We start from the raw sequence: 18101 nt of genomic DNA, 5'->3' as shown, positions 1-18101 counted from the left end.
ATCCACGACTTTTAATAACTCTTCAAGAGTTTTAATAATATTCAAGTCATCAACATCAATAGCAATTATAATAAATTCATATCTAAACCCTTTTTATAAAATACATGGGCATATAAGATAATTACTATAGCTTTCTTTCAATAAATTTGCACTAAGGGGATTATATCACATGTGTTTGGATTATTTTAATCTATATAAAGATTTATTTAATTTAATCAAGTAAATTTCTCGAGAATTTTTTGCTTCAGGCAACTTCAATCTTTCAAGGCTTTTCATATAGATATCGATATCAAATAAGCCACATAAATAGGCTGTAGCTACATTCATTATACGCATTTTAATTTTCTCATAAATTACCAGACTAGTTAATATAGAATTGTAATTGTATCCACCATAGAAAATATCTCTTCATCTTCAATACTAGATCTTTAGAGAAAACCTTGTGCGACAAGTTGTGCTTTATATCTCATAATCACATCTTTCTCATTTCGTTTCTACACAAACACTCATTTATATTCCACTGGTTTTACACCATTTGGCTTATAGACTACAGGTCCAAAAATTTCACATTTTGCAATTGAATTCAATTCCACTTTGATTGCGTCTTTCCACATTGGCCAATCATTTATATGTCTACATTTTTCAATAAATATAAGTTCAAGATCCTGATTTTTCTTTAATAATATTGAGCTCTATATTATATACAAAATATCGTCGACATTTATTTACTAGTTCCACCTTTTCCCATCATGACATAATTTATTGAGATTTCTTTATTTTCACTGATTTTAGGTACCTGAATTTCTTTTAGAATGTTTATCAATTATGTCAGGGGTCTCTTCTAAAGTTTCTACTTCCTCTTTTTAACCATCTTAAATATTTGCTCTTTTTCTTTTTCGACGATTTTATCTTTGAAACCGATTGATTTTTACGCTTCTGGTGTGCCTCGTCCTACAAGGACATTAATGCTAATAGGAGCATTTGCAGCTGGTATATGAGATTTAATTATTCCCTTTAGGTCAGTAAATACATCTGGCAACTAATTTACTATATTTTGCAAAATAATTATTTTTTGAACTTCAAGTTCATATTGATTTGTGCGATGATCAAAACTAGATAATGATAATTTATTATAAAAAATTTTCTTTTGCAGCTACTTATTATTCTCCCCCTAATGTTGGAAAAATTGTTTCATCAATATGACAATTAACAAACTTTGTCATGAATAAATCTCCTATTGATAATTCTAAATATTTAATTACAAATGGAGATTCATATCCAACATATATTCCTAATCTCCTTAGAGGACCCATTTTTGTGCATTATGGTGGAGCAATTAAAACATATATCGCACATCCAAAAATTCTTAGATGAGAAATATTTGGTTCCTGACCATAAACCAATTATATAGGGAGAATTTATAATAACTCGTTTAGCCTTATGCATACAAATGCTGCTGCATCCAAAATGGCATGCCCCCCAAACAGACATTAGGAGTTTGAATTCATAATTAATGGCCTTACAATCAGTTGAAAGTGTCTAATAAATAATTCTGTTAGACCATTTTGTGTATAAGCATAAGCAGCAAACTGTTCAATAGTTATTCCAACTAATATGTAATATTAAAGGTTTAAGATATAAATCTACCAGCATTATCAAGACAAAAAATCTTGATTATATAATTAGGAAAATGTGCTTGCAAACAAATGGTTACAAAGGCCAAATTGCAAGCTGATAATAAACACACATGTGACTATCTAGTCGATGCATTGATTAAAATTGTAAAATATCTAAATGGTTCATATGATGAATATATAATCCACATATAACCTTGAATATTATTCAAAAACGTAAAGAATTCAATCCCAACTTTAGTTGGTTATAGCTTTATAATTTATTTGTCTTCATAGCAAGCAGCACATAAAATTCATTAGATTGAAAAATCTTCTGGTTTTTCAATAAATGATAAATTTTCAATCATTTTTTGCATCATTATTGATCCGGGATGGTCCAACCGGTCATGCCAAACATTAAAATCATTACTAAACTTATGGTTTACTATGGGTTTCAATTATTCTAATATTTGTATAGTTTAATTCTGAGAATAGAGTGAGTAATTTTTTTCAACACACACTTTTTACTTGAGATAATAAATGTAATATAGAGGTATTAAGTGTCTCTTTCATTCAGTGTCTCAATATGATATCTATTTAGACGAATATATTTAGAACTTAATAAACTTTTTTGAGACTTAATAGATATAATATATCCTCTATTACTTTATTCCTCAAGGTAGTAAAATATTAACTCTTCTGGAGCCTTCAATTAATCTTGTACTACCAGATATTGAATTGACATTAATTTTTTATTTTGTCAAGTAGGAAAAATATTTCTTGTCTTTAAATATAGTGTGTGTTATATCAATGTCTGCTACACATATATTTACATCATAGATCTTGGATCCAACAATATGAATATCCATATTTTTTTTTCAATAAAATAAAATATATACAATAAGAAATTTACAAGTTAATATGAAATAACATTAAATGTATAATTAAAACATATAATAAGAACATATCATTTAAATATAATAAAAACATATTAAAGGACCTTCAAAATATAGTTATACTAAATATACAATTACTATTAAGTTCATTCTCGGATATTTTTATTACCAATTGACTAATCAATTCCTTTTTAGGACAAGAAAATTAACAATGGATATTTCTGTTACCAATCATATCATTAATTCCTTTTTCAGGATGGACAAATATCTTGATGTGCTATATTAACTTGGTCATGATTAAAATTATCACAAGATGTTTTAATTTTCAGTGATGCTTGATAAAATTTAAAACGTATAACAGGTACATGATCAATGATCTTTCATGCCACACCAACAACAATACGTTTTCAATATTCTTTTTATTCTTTTTATTATTTATCCACTTCTGGTAGGTTATCCACTTCTGGTGGGTTAGTAGGTTAAGGTATCTATCTACTTTTGGTGCGTTGAAAGTATTCACCTACTTGTAGTAGGTTACAAGTATACATCCACTTTTGGTGAGTGATCCACATATGATGGATTATCCACTTCTGGTGGATTATCCATTTTTTAGTAGGTTACAACATTCATCCACTTTTTGTGGCAAATTATCCATCCACTTCTAGTGGTAAAATTATCCTTAGATTTTAATAGTAAAATTATCCATCCACTTCTGGTGGTAAAATTATTCTTAGATTCTGATGGTAAAATTATTATCCACTTCTGGTGGTAAAATTATAATTAGAATTAAAATAATGATTGTGTAAATTATTATAATGACTTCTTTTATGTCCATGATCATAATTATTAAATGATGTGGCATTCACTTCGGGGAATAAATAGATTCATGACCATGACCATAATTATTAAATGATATCGCATTCACTTCAGGGAATGGACAACTTTATAATTTTTTTTATTAGTAGCTCGTTTGTCACATTCACTTCAGGGAATGAACATTATAATTTTTCATTAATAGCTATATAATAGCAAATTCACTATCCAATAAAAGGATAAAATATAATATATACTATATAATAGTTAAATTCATATTAAAGTTGATTTTTAGAGAATGAAAATATTAAAGAGATATCAAGTCACTTACTTGATTTATTATAACCAAAACAATTAAAGATCAACCATTGAAATTCTTTCAAAGATTGGAGATGATGAAAACAAAATAATAGCAACACTTACCTGATTTGCTAAAACTATAAATCAAAACTGAATCATTGAAATCCATTTGAAGCTTGAAGATGATAACAAAATAATTTCAGAACTTGAGAGATCAGAGAGGATCATGCTGATAACGTATTATAAAATAAATCTTAAAAGAACAAATAAAGATAATTTGAAAGAATAATTAAAGAGAAGAAAGAAAGTGTTTAGGGAGAGAAAAGAGATCCTATTGAAGTATATATTTACAAATAAAGTGAAGGGGTCTATTTATAGGCTAACAACCCCTTGAATCATAGTTCTAATCTAATTCTATCTAAGAGTTCAAATCATATTACATTTCTTATATCTTGCCTTTTAGGCTGTTTGATTTGATCTGTACTTCTTGAATCATAATATAATGGATATTTACATATTTATTCATAACAAGTACATTCAATTAATATTTTTATTTTCATGATTTTCTGTAAGAAAAGTTTTTCTTTTTTTTGAAATGTTCTAGAAAAATTTGTGCATTCTCGTATTTCAAAAACCATAAAGGGAGTCGAATTGTGCTAGGGAAGTGAAAAAGTAAAAAATGTTGGAGAATGGCATTTCCATTGGCAGTCACGGGCAAAAACTCCAAAGAACACACTTGTATTCGTACATTACTAGTTTTCACGTACAATTAAACTTTTTTTCTTCTTCCTTTTTCTTTGTGTGGTAAATTTGTTATTGATAAGATGAAGATTTACACAAGTTCTTATCTCATTTTGTATGTCATCATTAAGATTTACATATATATGATTATTACTTTTTTTGGTTTTTTTTAACTTGTAATGGAGATTTATAATTGAGATAATATTTACAAAAGTTCTTAAATTATTAAAAAAAATTAAACATTTTTTTTGTATTTTTATTGCATTTAATCAAAGTTTTTGTACTTTTATTTAGAGTCAAATAAATTTTTGTACTTTTATTTCTAATCAAATAAGTACTTGTGACTAATTATTGATGCTGACATATCATAATTGATGATAATGTAACATGCAGATATATCATAATTAATGACGATATAACATGTTAATTTGACATAATAGCATGATCATGTGACATTTTTCACCATCTATATTAATATAATATAATGTTATGTGGATATAAAATGACAAGTAATATTTTAACTAATGATAATTAGTCAATTATTAGTTATAAAAAATTATTTGATCTAAAATAAAAATTTAAAGATTTGATTAAACACAATAAATATTTATGTAAAATTTTTTAAATAGTTTAAAGGCTTATTTGCGCATTATGTCTTCATTATTTTTTGTATATCATTTTAAATTTAAGAAGTTGGAGTGTACAAAAAAAGTGTAGATGCATTGATCTTTGGTCAAAAAGCATATTCGGTGTGTAGTAATTCAAGGAGTAAAAAAAAAATCTAGATTTGACAGATAATATGTCAATGTTTTTGTCAATAAGTTAAATGAAAATTAATTAACAATATTGATGGACACTTTATAAATGGGTATTTGATCCGATTAAGTAAAATTAAAATATTTTATAATCGAGTTCAAATAAGATTTAGATAATAAAACTATTATTTATCACAAGTTGAAGTAGAATTCAGGTAACAATGTTAGGATACTTACTACATAAATTCGATTATAAATATTAATTTTAATTGTATATTATTTTTTATTTATAAATTTTTTATAATTAATATAATAGTTACTAAAATTCATTAATTGTTTTAAATATAATTTTAAATTTTAATTTATTTTCTTATGAACTAATTTTAATTTATTCATTTAATTTTATTAATAATATATTTAAAAATTAATTTTAAATTTATTTTAATAGATATTTAAAAGATATTCAAATACAAATTCTAATAACAAATCATAAATTTAACTAGATACTTACAAAATTCATGTATTCTATCAAATAATATAAATCAAGTTAGAGTACTTCGAAATTAACAAGTATCTTATTCATGGACATCTACAATTAATTAATTAAAAATAGTTACGATTAAACACTACATTGAACAATTTTCTTAGTAGATCTCGCTACAACATTTATTGTCAGAAAAGGTGATGCATAGGAATTGGGAGAATAGAAAATATTCTCATTGCAATAGTAGGGAATATTTACAGAGTATAAAAACATAGGTTCAATGCTTAATCCAAGAAAAGGAAAAACTATTTACAATTAACTAACTAATGATTAGACACTTTAATTAACTTTTAAGATTTTAAAGCAAAACGGTGCACTTTGGCCAATTTGTTTGATGCCGTTCTCCTTTATTGAAACGGTGCATCTAGGCCCCTCTATTTTCTTCTTCCCCAACATTATTGAAACGGTGCGTTGGGGTCTTCTGCCTGTAGCTGTCTTCCCAGCTCGACTATTTTGTCAGTCTGCCTCCTGCTTCTTGATTCTTCAGACTCAGGCTCAATATTTATTCTATTTAAATAACCCCATATGCTATTGCGATCTGTTGGGTGTTATGTTCTATAGTCTGCTGCTTTTTCAGCGTTGGTTCTTGTGTATAACAGGAAGGAGGTCTCTTTTCTGGTGTGGATTAAATCTGTTTTTGTATTCCGTTTGTAAGCCTGAGTCGAAGTTTGGTTATGTTGCTGACAAGCAAGTTCGGCCGTGTGTTCTGGTCTATTCATGTCGCTGGCTGGGTTGCTGTTTTGTCTAGCTGGTCGGCTTTGTTTCCTTCTTGGTTTTATCCAAGAAGTTGTGTATCAATTTCTACTATTGAATAAAATGACTAGATTTAATTGAGAAAAAAAAACCACATTTGTTTGACACTTGGAAGCCGTACTAGGAAACATTTGCCTAGAATAAATTCTTTCATCAAACCGAATTACGGAGTGCTGTTGTAGGCTTTGTTCCGATCATATGATGAAAGCCATACTACAGCAAAACATAACCCTTTTATATGGGTTCATAATTAACAAAAACTAGCCCCAAAGCCAACCAGAATTGGACAAGGCTGTACAAAACAAGACGATCACAAACTAGCCACTAACACTACTGTACAAATTAAACCATCAGTCAATAGCAAACATTTGGCTGATATCAACTCTACAAAAAATCATTTCCAAGATATCACTCCAATCACTCAAATGTGAATCCAGAAATAATTTTGGATGGTGTCATGATATTTAGAAAAAAATTTTCTCGATCTAGGATCTGTTTAGAGAGTATTTAGGTCAAATTTAATACGATTTTGTTTACAAAAACATTATTCAGTATCATCATTAGTAGAATTTTATTGTTATTATCCGAGATTTGAGTCTTATGATATAATTTCTTTTCTTTTAAAATATCTTTTCATAACTTATTTATTTAAAATTATAAATTGGTTAAAAATTATTATTCATTAGTATAAATTAAAATATTAAAATTAAATAAAATATAATTTTACATAGTAAATTATCAAGTTCAATAATTAATAATATAATAATTTTCTATTCATTGATCAAAATTAAATATAAGTATGTACAAACCACATAAAGTTAAATATAAAAATCAAATAATCAAATAATATATCTATAAAATAAAAAAACTCACAATTTCAATATATTACTTGACATGCGATACTATTTTCTCTTAGTTAGATTATAATTATAAACTAAATTATCAAACTAATCAAAAAAATATTTAAAAATGAAGTATTTGGATCGAAAATTACTTATAATTGAAACCTAAATGAGTTGTTTTGAAAAAATGAAAAGCATAATCAAAGACCAAAAAAGGGAAGGACTTGAATTTTTAAATAGAGAAAGTAGTTTAGGTTTTGATTTTTTTAATTAAATTTTAAATTATAAAAATATTTTTATCTTTTCTTATAATATTTAAATATTAATATATAAATTATTTTTTAATAAATTACTTTGATTTGAAATTTTTGACTCTACTCTTTATAAAATTGTAAAAAAAATCATTAATATGTTAATTACTCTAAATCTCAAATAAATAATATAAAAACTAAAATATCTTAAAAAGTGAGTGCTATCATGTGACACCACTCCTTTCAATGTGGGTCTACCCATAATCACACACCAAAAAGTTTTCGTATCGAGCAGCTGAATCATTAAAGAAGAAGAAGGAAACCAAAACCAAAAATCAGGTTTCTGGCTTATTAAGTCAAGTTTTAGTGTTTTTATTTGATGGGCATTTTTTTTTTAATTTGTTAACAGCGTTAAGAGTTTTAGTTGAATGTCCATTTCTAAAAACTGAATTACCCATTAAAGAAAGTAATGCATCTATAGGAGCAGGATCAGTGGTGGGGTCTTTCAAGGAAGAGTCACTTGTCAGATAAAAAGAACAAAAAACGTGTCACTTTGCCAGCACTGAGAATGTGAGAACCAAAACATCTCCTGCTGCAGCATGTGGGAACTGGCAACAAATTAAAGAAGCGAGCGTAAGCGATAGCGTTGACATACTCATTTCCTGCTGCAGCCTGTGGGAACTGGCAACAAATTAAAGAAGCGAGCATAATCGATAGCGTTAACGTTCTCATTTCCTGCTGCAGCAGGTGGGAACTGGCAACAAATTAAAGAAGCAAGTATAAGCCATAGCGTTAACATACTCATTTGATTGAATGGGTTAGAACTGGACGTTACTTGTAGAGTGATGTTATTCTATTTATAATTGTGATCCGATAATTGTAAGATATGTAATAAAAAATTTGTAATTCATACGGTATCCATTTGAATTCGAATCTAACAAAGAAGGGCATGGATACCAATGATTATTAATTTTTTATTTACAATATATTAATTTGATATTTTTCAAACTCATATAAGATTTTGTAATTTGGTGGCACCCTTTTAGCTATTGGAATCTATTTATATTGAACTTCATTTGTTTTTTTTTTATGTTATGCAATGTAAATGTGTGTGTATATATCTATATATATCTATAATAGCTTTGGAGGAAAATGAAAAACGATATCAATTATTATAGTAGAACCTAGCTACTAGCTAGCAATATTTTTGTTAGTAATGTTGTATTACATTTTGTAAATTTGCAGCCATTTTAAACTATTTAATTTAAGGACTTCAGCCCAAAAATAAAGGAACAATTTAAGTACATTCAATTAATATTTTTATTTTAATGATTTTCATTTAGAAAACAAAAAAAAAAACTAGATTTGGTAGATAATATGTTGCTGTTTCTGTCAATAAGTTAAATGAAAATTAATTAAATATGTCAATGGATACCTTGTAAATAGATATTCGATCCAATTAAATAAAATTAAAATATTTTATAATCAAGTTCGAGTAAAATTTAAATAATAAAACTATTATTCATCATTAGTTCGAGTAGTGATATTAAGATACTTACTACTTAAATCAAATTAAATAATAATTTTTAATTATATATTTTTTTGTTTATAAATTTCTCATAATTAATGTAATATTTATCAAAATTTATTAATTATTTTAAATATATTTTAAATTTTATTTATTTTTTATAAATTAATTTTAATTTATTCACTTAATTTTCATTAATCATATGCATAAAAGTTAATTTTAAATTTATTTTAATAGGTTTTTAACGAAAAATATCTAAAATTTTTAAATACAAATTCTAATAACAATTCATAACTTTAATCGAATAACTACAAAATTCAAGTATTTTATAATAAACAGGTTACGATGCCTTTAAATTAACAGGTAGCTTAATCGACATCTTTACAATTAATTAATTAAAAAGGGTCCTGATTAATAAGTGAAAATTTTGCTTTAATTTATCTTTTCAATAATGAAGATATTGAAGCGCTAAATGCATGAGTGAACGGAGTCAGCGGCATTTGCATGATGGTTCTTGTTTTCTAGGTAATTAATATTCCTTGGGCCCTCTCTTCAAACGTCCGTTAAACCTTTCCGTTTAACTTTATTGCTGAATTAACGTAAGAAAGATACCGCTGCTTCCTACCTACACTGCGATGTGCAAATTATAGCTCTCTCTTTCACGGAGACACTGAAATTTCAACACAACTTTCTAGGCAAGGACAAATGGCCACATATATTAATTATTAAGAGTTCATGAATTAGACACGTGCCTACGATATCATCTTTAAAAAAAAATTAAAGAAAAGAAAATTCATAGCTTGAATCAAATAATTTTCATTTGTCGTCATCAGCCTCCGGATTGCCTATAAAATGTAGCAAGAGTTAGCATGGCCAGATCACACCACTACCTGAAATTTCAGACCCTCCCTTCCTATGTTTGCAAAAATGGCTAGGAAATCACAAACCATAGCTTTGCTCATCTGCCTCATAGCTGTAGCACTAAGCAAAACCTCTTATGCCACTGTCATTTCCACCTACTGGGGTCAAAATGGTTTTGAGGGAACCCTGAAGGAAGCATGTGACACCGGAACATATAAGATCATAATGATAGCTTTCCTCAACACTTTTGGTGGCGGCCAAACCCCGTCTATGAACCTTGCCGGTCACTGTGACCCATCCAGCGGCACATGCGTCATATTCGGAGATCAAATAAGCTATTGCCAGGACCTAGGAATCAAGGTATTGCTCTCACTTGGTGGTGCATGGGGTAATTACTATCTAACTTCTACAGATGATGCCCAAAGTGTAGCAGATTATTTATGGAACACATTTTTGGGAGGAAGAACATCTGCTGGTCCACTAGGTGATGCCACGTTGGATGGTATTGATTTTGATATAGAAGGGGGATCGAATTTGTACTACGATGATCTTGCCCGCTTCCTTAAACAGAAAGACGACAGCGTCTACTTATCTGCAGCTCCTCAATGTCCATACCCTGATTATTATTTGGCGAGTGCCATTGCTACCGGCCTTTTCGACTCCGTTTGGGTTCAATTTTATAATAATCCTCCATGCCAATACAGTGACGGTGACATCGCCAACCTTATAAACTCATGGTATTATTGGACTACCTCGATAAACGCGACGCATCTATTTTTGGGGTTACCGGCGTCTCCGATTGCGGCTTATTCTGGAGGGTATATTCCAGCGGACATTCTAAATTCTCAGGTCCTGCCGGTGATAGAAAACTCAGCAAAGTATGGAGGCGTAATGCTTTGGAGTCGATATTATGATTTGCTAAATGGGTATGGTGCTTCTATCATATCTTCTACCAAGGGGAATGGCTTAGTGTACTCTTCTTAATTAATAAGAGTTTAGATGATGGGGCAGGAATTAATCCTGCTTAAATAAATGTACTCTTTAAGACGCTGGATTCCAATCCAGTTTAGTCTTTCAGAAATAAGTAAATAAAATTATGCGGCAGTCTTTCTTATTTTTCTTTTTTCCCTTCTTTGCTTTGTCCTTGAACGACAAATATTGAGAACGAAAGGGATTTTGTATGCGATTGTACAATTATAGTGATGTCCAAGGTCCATCATTGATTGACCCAACTACATTATTGATGATTTGGATTATGGAAATAGAAGTCCCTCGATAAATTTAGTTATAAATATAATGTTAAATAAAATATAAATTACTTTTAATCACAAAAGTAAATAGAGATATGTAATTATCTCAATTACAAATCTTTAACTGATTGGTCCAAGTTGATTATCATTCTCAGTTCTATTCCCTACTTATAATTTCTAGAAAAAACAGAGTCAAATATTTCAATATTCCTGGTGCATTGTCTACTCGAATAAAAATAATAACCCATAAATTAAAGTATTTCAATTAAAATTTGAAATTTTATTTTACAAGTTTTTTACTTCTAATGGATGCAGGTGATTTCAATGACATATTTGTATCTACATGAACAGGAAGGAAGGAAACATAAGGAACTGAAAAATATAAAAAGGTTACAGACAAATGGTCAGTGACTGTGGACTCATTGATATTAGTTATAAAAGGCTGTAGTTTACACGGCAATGAAGAGGGATTGATTAAGGAAAGATTGGATAGGATTTTAGTGAATATCGAATTGATGAAGAGCTTTCCTAGATCTCTAGTCCTAAATTTTCCTGTTATAGGGTCAAACCATTACCCAATAGTTATTAATGCATGCACATGTGATACGACAGCCCTAGAAATGTTTTGGTTTGAGAACATGTGGGTAGAAAACATAGAATATGACAAGGTAATACGGCAAGAATAGGATACTCAATTTCAGGGGTCAAATGCATTTAAATTGGTGCAAAAATTGAAGAGGTGTTGACAGATTCTAATTGAATCGAGTAAAAATGCATTTCCAAACAATGGGAAGCTTATAGATTCTATGCTAATTACGGCAAATAGCTGAAATTCAAGGAAAAATGGCAATAGAACTGAGTTGCCTTGATGTACATGGGCTTATTTAAAAATATACAGAAAATTTGGGCAAGGGAAGAGAAATATTGGCGTCAAAGCTCAAGAATAACATACACCAAATGGCTGAAGTTTGGAGATCAGAATATTAAGTTTCTCCACCAGGTTACATTATAAAGAAGACAAAGGTATAAAATTTTGAGGTTAAAAGAATCGATGGCAACTGGATAAAGGAAAGAAAGTGCCATTTTAGCATAATTTAAAACTTTTTATACTGATCCTTTTTCATCTAACAGGAATTGAGAGTGGGGCAATGTACTAGACTACATACCTAAATTAATTACTGAAGACATGAATAGGATGTCTGGGAGTGGTTTTGTGCTGAGATAGGTCTGTGAGGTGGTTTAACTACAGGGGAGGTGCTGTAATTTTGTGTTCAGCATGGTAGTGCAGTATAATTTGGTGAGTATGCGATTCCTGTCTATGTGCACAATCCTAAAAATTATGCATTTTTTAAATGTGAAGGTGTGACAATTTGTCACCCTGATTATTAATGATATCATATTACATCTTTCAAAAAAAAAATTAATGAATAGGGTGCTAAAAGAGAATATTTCTGAGGAAGAGGTTTTGCGGGCTGCCTTCTAGCTTGGGTCTTTAAAGGCCCCTGGGCCAGATGGATGGAATGGTATATTTTTGTTTTCAACAATATTGGGGAAGTAATAAAGATATTGTTTTTCAAGCAACACAAAGCTTTTTCCAACATGGACATATGCTGAGAGAAATGAATAGGATAAATATTATAATGATTCCAAAGATATGAAATCCTGCCAAAGTAGTTCATTTAGGCCTATATGCTTGTGCAATTTGCTTAAGATAATTTCCAAGGTGATGGTTAATAGATTAAAATCGTTAATGAGTGGCTTAGATACCGAAAATCAGGGGGCTTTTATTGAAGGTAGACAAATACAAGATAACATTCTGGTTGCAGGTGAGACTTTTCATAATTTGAAAATAGAGAAGGGAAGAAGGTATGAAAAAAGACTAAAAATTGATATGAATAAAGCATATGATAGGGCAGAATGGGATTTCCTTGTAGCTATCTTAATTAAACTAGAGTTTGATGGCAAGTGGATAGGATGCGTAATATAATGCATCTCTACTCTTACATATGGACTTTAATTAATGGTAAGCCTACTGGGAGGGTTATTCCTTCATGTTTTGTCTAGAATGATTAAGGCTGCCATTGAGTCTGGGTCACTTACTCACATCAAATATGGCAGAAACTGTCTTGTGCTATCCCATCTGTTTTTCTTGCAGATGATTCCTTGTTTTTAATTTCAACTAACCCTAATAACTGTCAGAAGATGTTTAGCATATTGCAGGACTATTGCAATGCTTCTAGCTAGACAGATACTTAATTTGCAAAAGTCTAGTGTTATTTTAAGTTCCAATGTACCACAACATGTCAAACTGGAATTAGTCAGTCATGTGCATATTCCAAAAGCCAGAAACCCTGGACCTTACTTGGGTACACCTTCCTTTTGGCGGATGACTAAATATGAGGCAATAGGATATATAGGGGATAGAATTATTGGTAAGTTACAAGTTTGGAAGCAAAAATTGCCATCACAAGGGGGCAAGGAGGGCTTTGTTTGTGAACTGTTTGAAGTTGTCTAGTGGAAGTTGTATGCATCGACTATGGCCAGGTTACTATCGTGAAGCCAGTCCTTTGTTTGTCATCTACTGAGTGTTACAAAGCTACTTGGGTCTGTTAACGTGTTTAACTGTATTGTGTGTTTCATGCCGATTCTGTGGTGGTGTCTTGATTGTATGGTATGCCAAGGTGGCTGGTCGCATACAGGCCAAGCTTGTGGTTGTGTTTGGATTATAAGCGCGTATAGGTGTGGTAACGGTCTAAACTATAATCCTTTTTGACTTTTGAGCCTAGAGTTTTGTTTGATTGGGTCAGGGTTAGTGCTGTGTTACTTCGGTGCACATGCTGAGACGAGGGTTTTAAGTTGATATGCTCTGCATACAGAAGCATAAAGGCTTTTGAAACTATAAAAAAAATAAAAATTAGAAAATTAGAAAAATAACAAAAAAAAGGAAAATAGATATGAAAAAAGATAAGAATATGTTTACACCAATTCTAATCCTCGATTAAATTGAAAATTAATTTGAAGAGAGATTAAGTGAGAATGAATCAAAACTCCAGAAAAGAAATTTAAGAAGAAATAGGACATGTTAGCTATAAATATATCCAAGTATTAGTGCCAAATGGAGAAATAAAAAAAAAAGATTGGGAAAAAAAATTGGTAGAGGAGAGAAAATATATATATATTTTTTAAGTTTTTGGATTCTTGGATTTCAATTAAAGAAACTATATTGATTAAAGAAAGAGAAAAAAAAACAGTATCTTAGTTTCTTGAATTAGGAGAAGGAAAAGAGAAGCAAAAGAGTGTCTTAGTTTTTTTAATAGGGTTTAGAGAGAGCTCCTTATTCATGACATTGCATGCTTGGTATTTTGGTTCATGTGAATTCATTTGGGTAACATTGACCCAATAGTTTGGTTTTTTCTTTGGATTTGTTAGCCAAATTAGATGAGTTTCTTTTTATTTTTTATTTTTGATGATTTTGAATTTTATTTTTTGGGACATTTAAAAATTAGGAGTTCACATAACTAATGTAGTTCTTTAATGATGAAATCTCAAGAATGTCAAAAATGGCTTCTTGGGAATTTCTAGATGAGAAAATTTTTCAAAATTATGTCATGAGTATTTGGAGATTTTGGAAAATTTTCAATACCAAAGGATTTACATAAATATTTAAATAAAATAAAATAAAAAAGATAAAAATTATAAAATTAAATAAATAAGTTGTTCGATGATGAAATCTCAAGAATGCCAAAAGTGGTTTCTTGAGAATATTTAAGTGAGAAAATTTTCTAAAATTATGCCAAGTTTTGAAAAATTTTTAGTATTAAGAATTTTTATTTATTTATTTTGAAAAACTAACAAAATAAAAATAGAAAAGGTAAATAGAATTAAATATTGAACTAGATTTCATTTAATATGACTTAAGGAACACATAATTGATAGCATACCAATTAAATGGGCGTTGTGGGGGTGTTAATATCTTCCGAACCCCAAATCTATTTCGTAGACTAAACTTATGTTTATGTAGGGAAAGCTACTCTCGTATATAATGAAATCTACCTTTCAAACAAAGGAGGTCTTAATAAAGGCTGTTGCAAGTGTTATACATGTTCATGTCATGAATTGTTGCAAGATATCGAAGAAGATTTATGATCAAGTGAATTTTGAAATGGCAGGGTTTTGGCAGGAGAAATAAGATGAAGAGAGGAAAATTCATTAGCTTGGTTGGGAAAAGCTTACAAGCATGAAGGAGAAAAGGGGCACAAGGTTTAAGGACTTGAATCTGATGATTAAGGCATTACTGGCTAAGCAAATGTTTGAAGATGACAAATAACCCAAATGCATTCTGGATTAGAATCATGCATGAAAAGGGTATATTTTCCCAATGGGTCTATCCTAAATGGAAATAAAGGTTCTAAAGCATCATGGCGGTGTCTGTATGATACAGTTGAGAGGCGAGCTACAGGATAAAGAACCATATATTTTGAATGTGGTCACTATGTCTTAGGTAATTGTTAGAAAATTTAGAGAAAGCTCACACAAATCCATTAATGGTGCCTATCGACCTTCAATACAAGAAAAAGAAAACTACCTAATAATACATTAAGAAAAGGAAAAAAAACTTGAAAGTAATGGCCTACATGACCATGTTACACTCAATTGTTAGTTCATGGTACAATTTCACAAACTAAAAATAACCAATTGTTCATGAACTTCACATACATGAATAAGGAACCTACTTAAGAGTAGTGGCCAACATGGCTACAAAACACAGCAAATTAACTGTCAGCAACTCTTCAAGCTTGACCTCAATTTTCAACAATAATTTGTAGAATGTGTGCAAGGCTAAGCAATAAAAAGAAACTGCAGCCTTCTTACTGGGTTCAGGTGCAAACATTATTTTTGTCAACCAATTTTGGTGCTAGGAGTACAAGTTGATTTCTCTTTGGTTTGGAGTCTCCTACTTGAACCTGTATTCTTGGGGATTTACACTTTTAAAGTAATGAATTCTTAATTTTCTAAAAAAGAAAAAGCATCATGGTAGTGGACTAGCATTATTGAAAGAAAAGTTTTCATATAAGAACTTCTAATTTGGAAAATAATGGGTAAGAATCATATTAACATATGGATAAATAGGTGGATACCAAAGTGTAGCCTAATTATACAAGATGGAAGTGGAATGAGCTGTTATTTGCCTCAAATTGTAATCATGGATAGAAAGGAAATATGTTGGAAACGTAATGATATTCAAAGTGAGTTGATTGAGGAAATAAGCAAAGCAATTTGGAATATTCCAATATGTTGAGAAGGGTTGCCTTACAAGATAACATGGTAAAAAGCTACCATCAAACAAAGCAACAAAACTGTTTATACATCGTCCTTTATGTTCTTTTCTAATTTGAATTTATTAAACCTCACCTTGAACCTCTTCCTTGAAACTAAAATCACAAAGTTAATGGATATATGAAACTGTGAGCAAGGACCAAGATATGATCTAGTAGTTGAAAACAAATTTGACATGAAGTGTATATGGGATCATGGACAATTTCTGTGATAGAAGCAAAAAAGAGCATATAACATAAGGGATGAGAGACGAGAAGATATCTAATAAAGATGGTTGGATAATCTTCAACCTTGGTTTGTGGATAATCTGAGTAAGAGACTAACTTAGTTAGCTATTAAAGAGCTTTTGAGGAATATAGGAATGTGGTTGATGTCTTCATTTCAAGGAAAGTTCAACAAGATGCAAAGAGGATAGTAAACTTTGCCTTCATCAAGTATAGGGAAACGTATAAACTTGATAGGGCATTAAAATGAGGAGGGCATCAGTGGATGGATGGGAAGTGTCTAGTGGTGAGAAGAGTCGAGCCATTGAAACAGAGGTTTGAAAATCGAAAATACTAAGAGACTGGTACATTTTATGTTCCTTACTTAGGAAGTAAGTAATCAATCTTATAGGTTGAAGTATAGAGATACTTGTAACTAAAATGTAGGTGCTTGTCTAGGAAAGCAAGTTCACTAAATATGATCCGCCATGAGAAGTGCATTTGGTATTTCACTTAAGTGTCTATTTAATACTTCTCATGTGTCAGTTATGTAAATACTCTATAGACTTGAGATACTAAGTTGTTTTATGTGTAAATTGCTACGTTTTAATTTCATCCCTATGGGTGTCTAACCAAGGATGCCAAAATGGGATGCTTTTAGATATAGCACAAAGCATGTAAAGGTAAATGAGTGGTCAAGATAGGAATCATCACCCTAAGTTATTTAGGAAATATATCCTAACAGTACTTAGTTGATATTAGTTTATTGAAGTCCTTAGCCAAGACAACTTAGAAATTATGAAAGGAGTTTCACAAGCCTCTATAAAGTTGATGATCAAACTTCAAGAATGAATATAGAGATCAACAAGAGTAGACACTGCACTATGCTCTTATCATCTCCGGTGTATATACTCAGGGAATGAATTACACTAAAAGGTTGATCACCGAAAGGTTTAGTCAAACCATCTTGACTTTTCTAACACTTGGGTGGCCATGATGGATTGTTAGATCCCAATCCTGGTCTATGAACTCTAGGTAGTTGAATTGATTAATGATAAATTTAAAGTAGTTTAAATTTATCTAATTCCAAGTTTAACTTAAGAATTATATATTAAGTTCATTGCCAATATGTTAGAAGCCTAATAAGTCACACATCTAAAATGAATGTTGAAAATAAAATAGGAGAGGTGACTAAGTTGGACTTTGAAATACCCCATACTTTGATATGGTGATAAATAAAGCGTATCGGATGCTAATTGAGGCCAATTATAATGTTTAAACTTGATGGAAGATGAAAGGAGTAGTTTCGGATAAAATGATTCGCACGCGAGAAAATAATAAGAAAATAATAATAATTTTATCGAAAGAGAATTTGTGAGATAAAAGGCGGGTGAGGCATAATAAGGTATTTTGG

General features: G+C 30.1%; 1 protein-coding gene across 1 annotated transcript; it reads left to right on the top strand.

Moving 5' to 3' along the window:
• The first annotated feature begins 9882 nt into the window (after positions 1–9882).
• On the top strand, positions 9883–11011 carry LOC18613743 (acidic endochitinase-like). Its single transcript, XM_007051131.3, has one exon. It carries the CDS (start codon positions 9952–9954, stop codon positions 10879–10881), a length of 930 nt encoding a protein of 309 aa, XP_007051193.3. The 5' UTR covers positions 9883–9951; the 3' UTR covers positions 10882–11011.
• The last annotated feature ends 7090 nt before the right edge of the window (positions 11012–18101 follow it).

The sequence above is a fragment of the Theobroma cacao genome, chromosome 1 (assembly GCF_053813885.1).
Source record: "Theobroma cacao isolate CCN51 chromosome 1, ASM5381388v1, whole genome shotgun sequence".
NCBI lineage: Eukaryota > Viridiplantae > Streptophyta > Magnoliopsida > Malvales > Malvaceae > Theobroma > Theobroma cacao.
The sequence above is the reverse complement of the archived record's forward strand: the minus strand, read 5'-3'. Positions and strand labels throughout refer to the sequence as shown.

Coding starts and splice junctions, on each gene's coding strand:
- LOC18613743 (XM_007051131.3), top strand. CDS start 9,952: ATGTTTGCAAAAATGGCTAGGAAATCACAAACCATAGCTTTGCTCATC.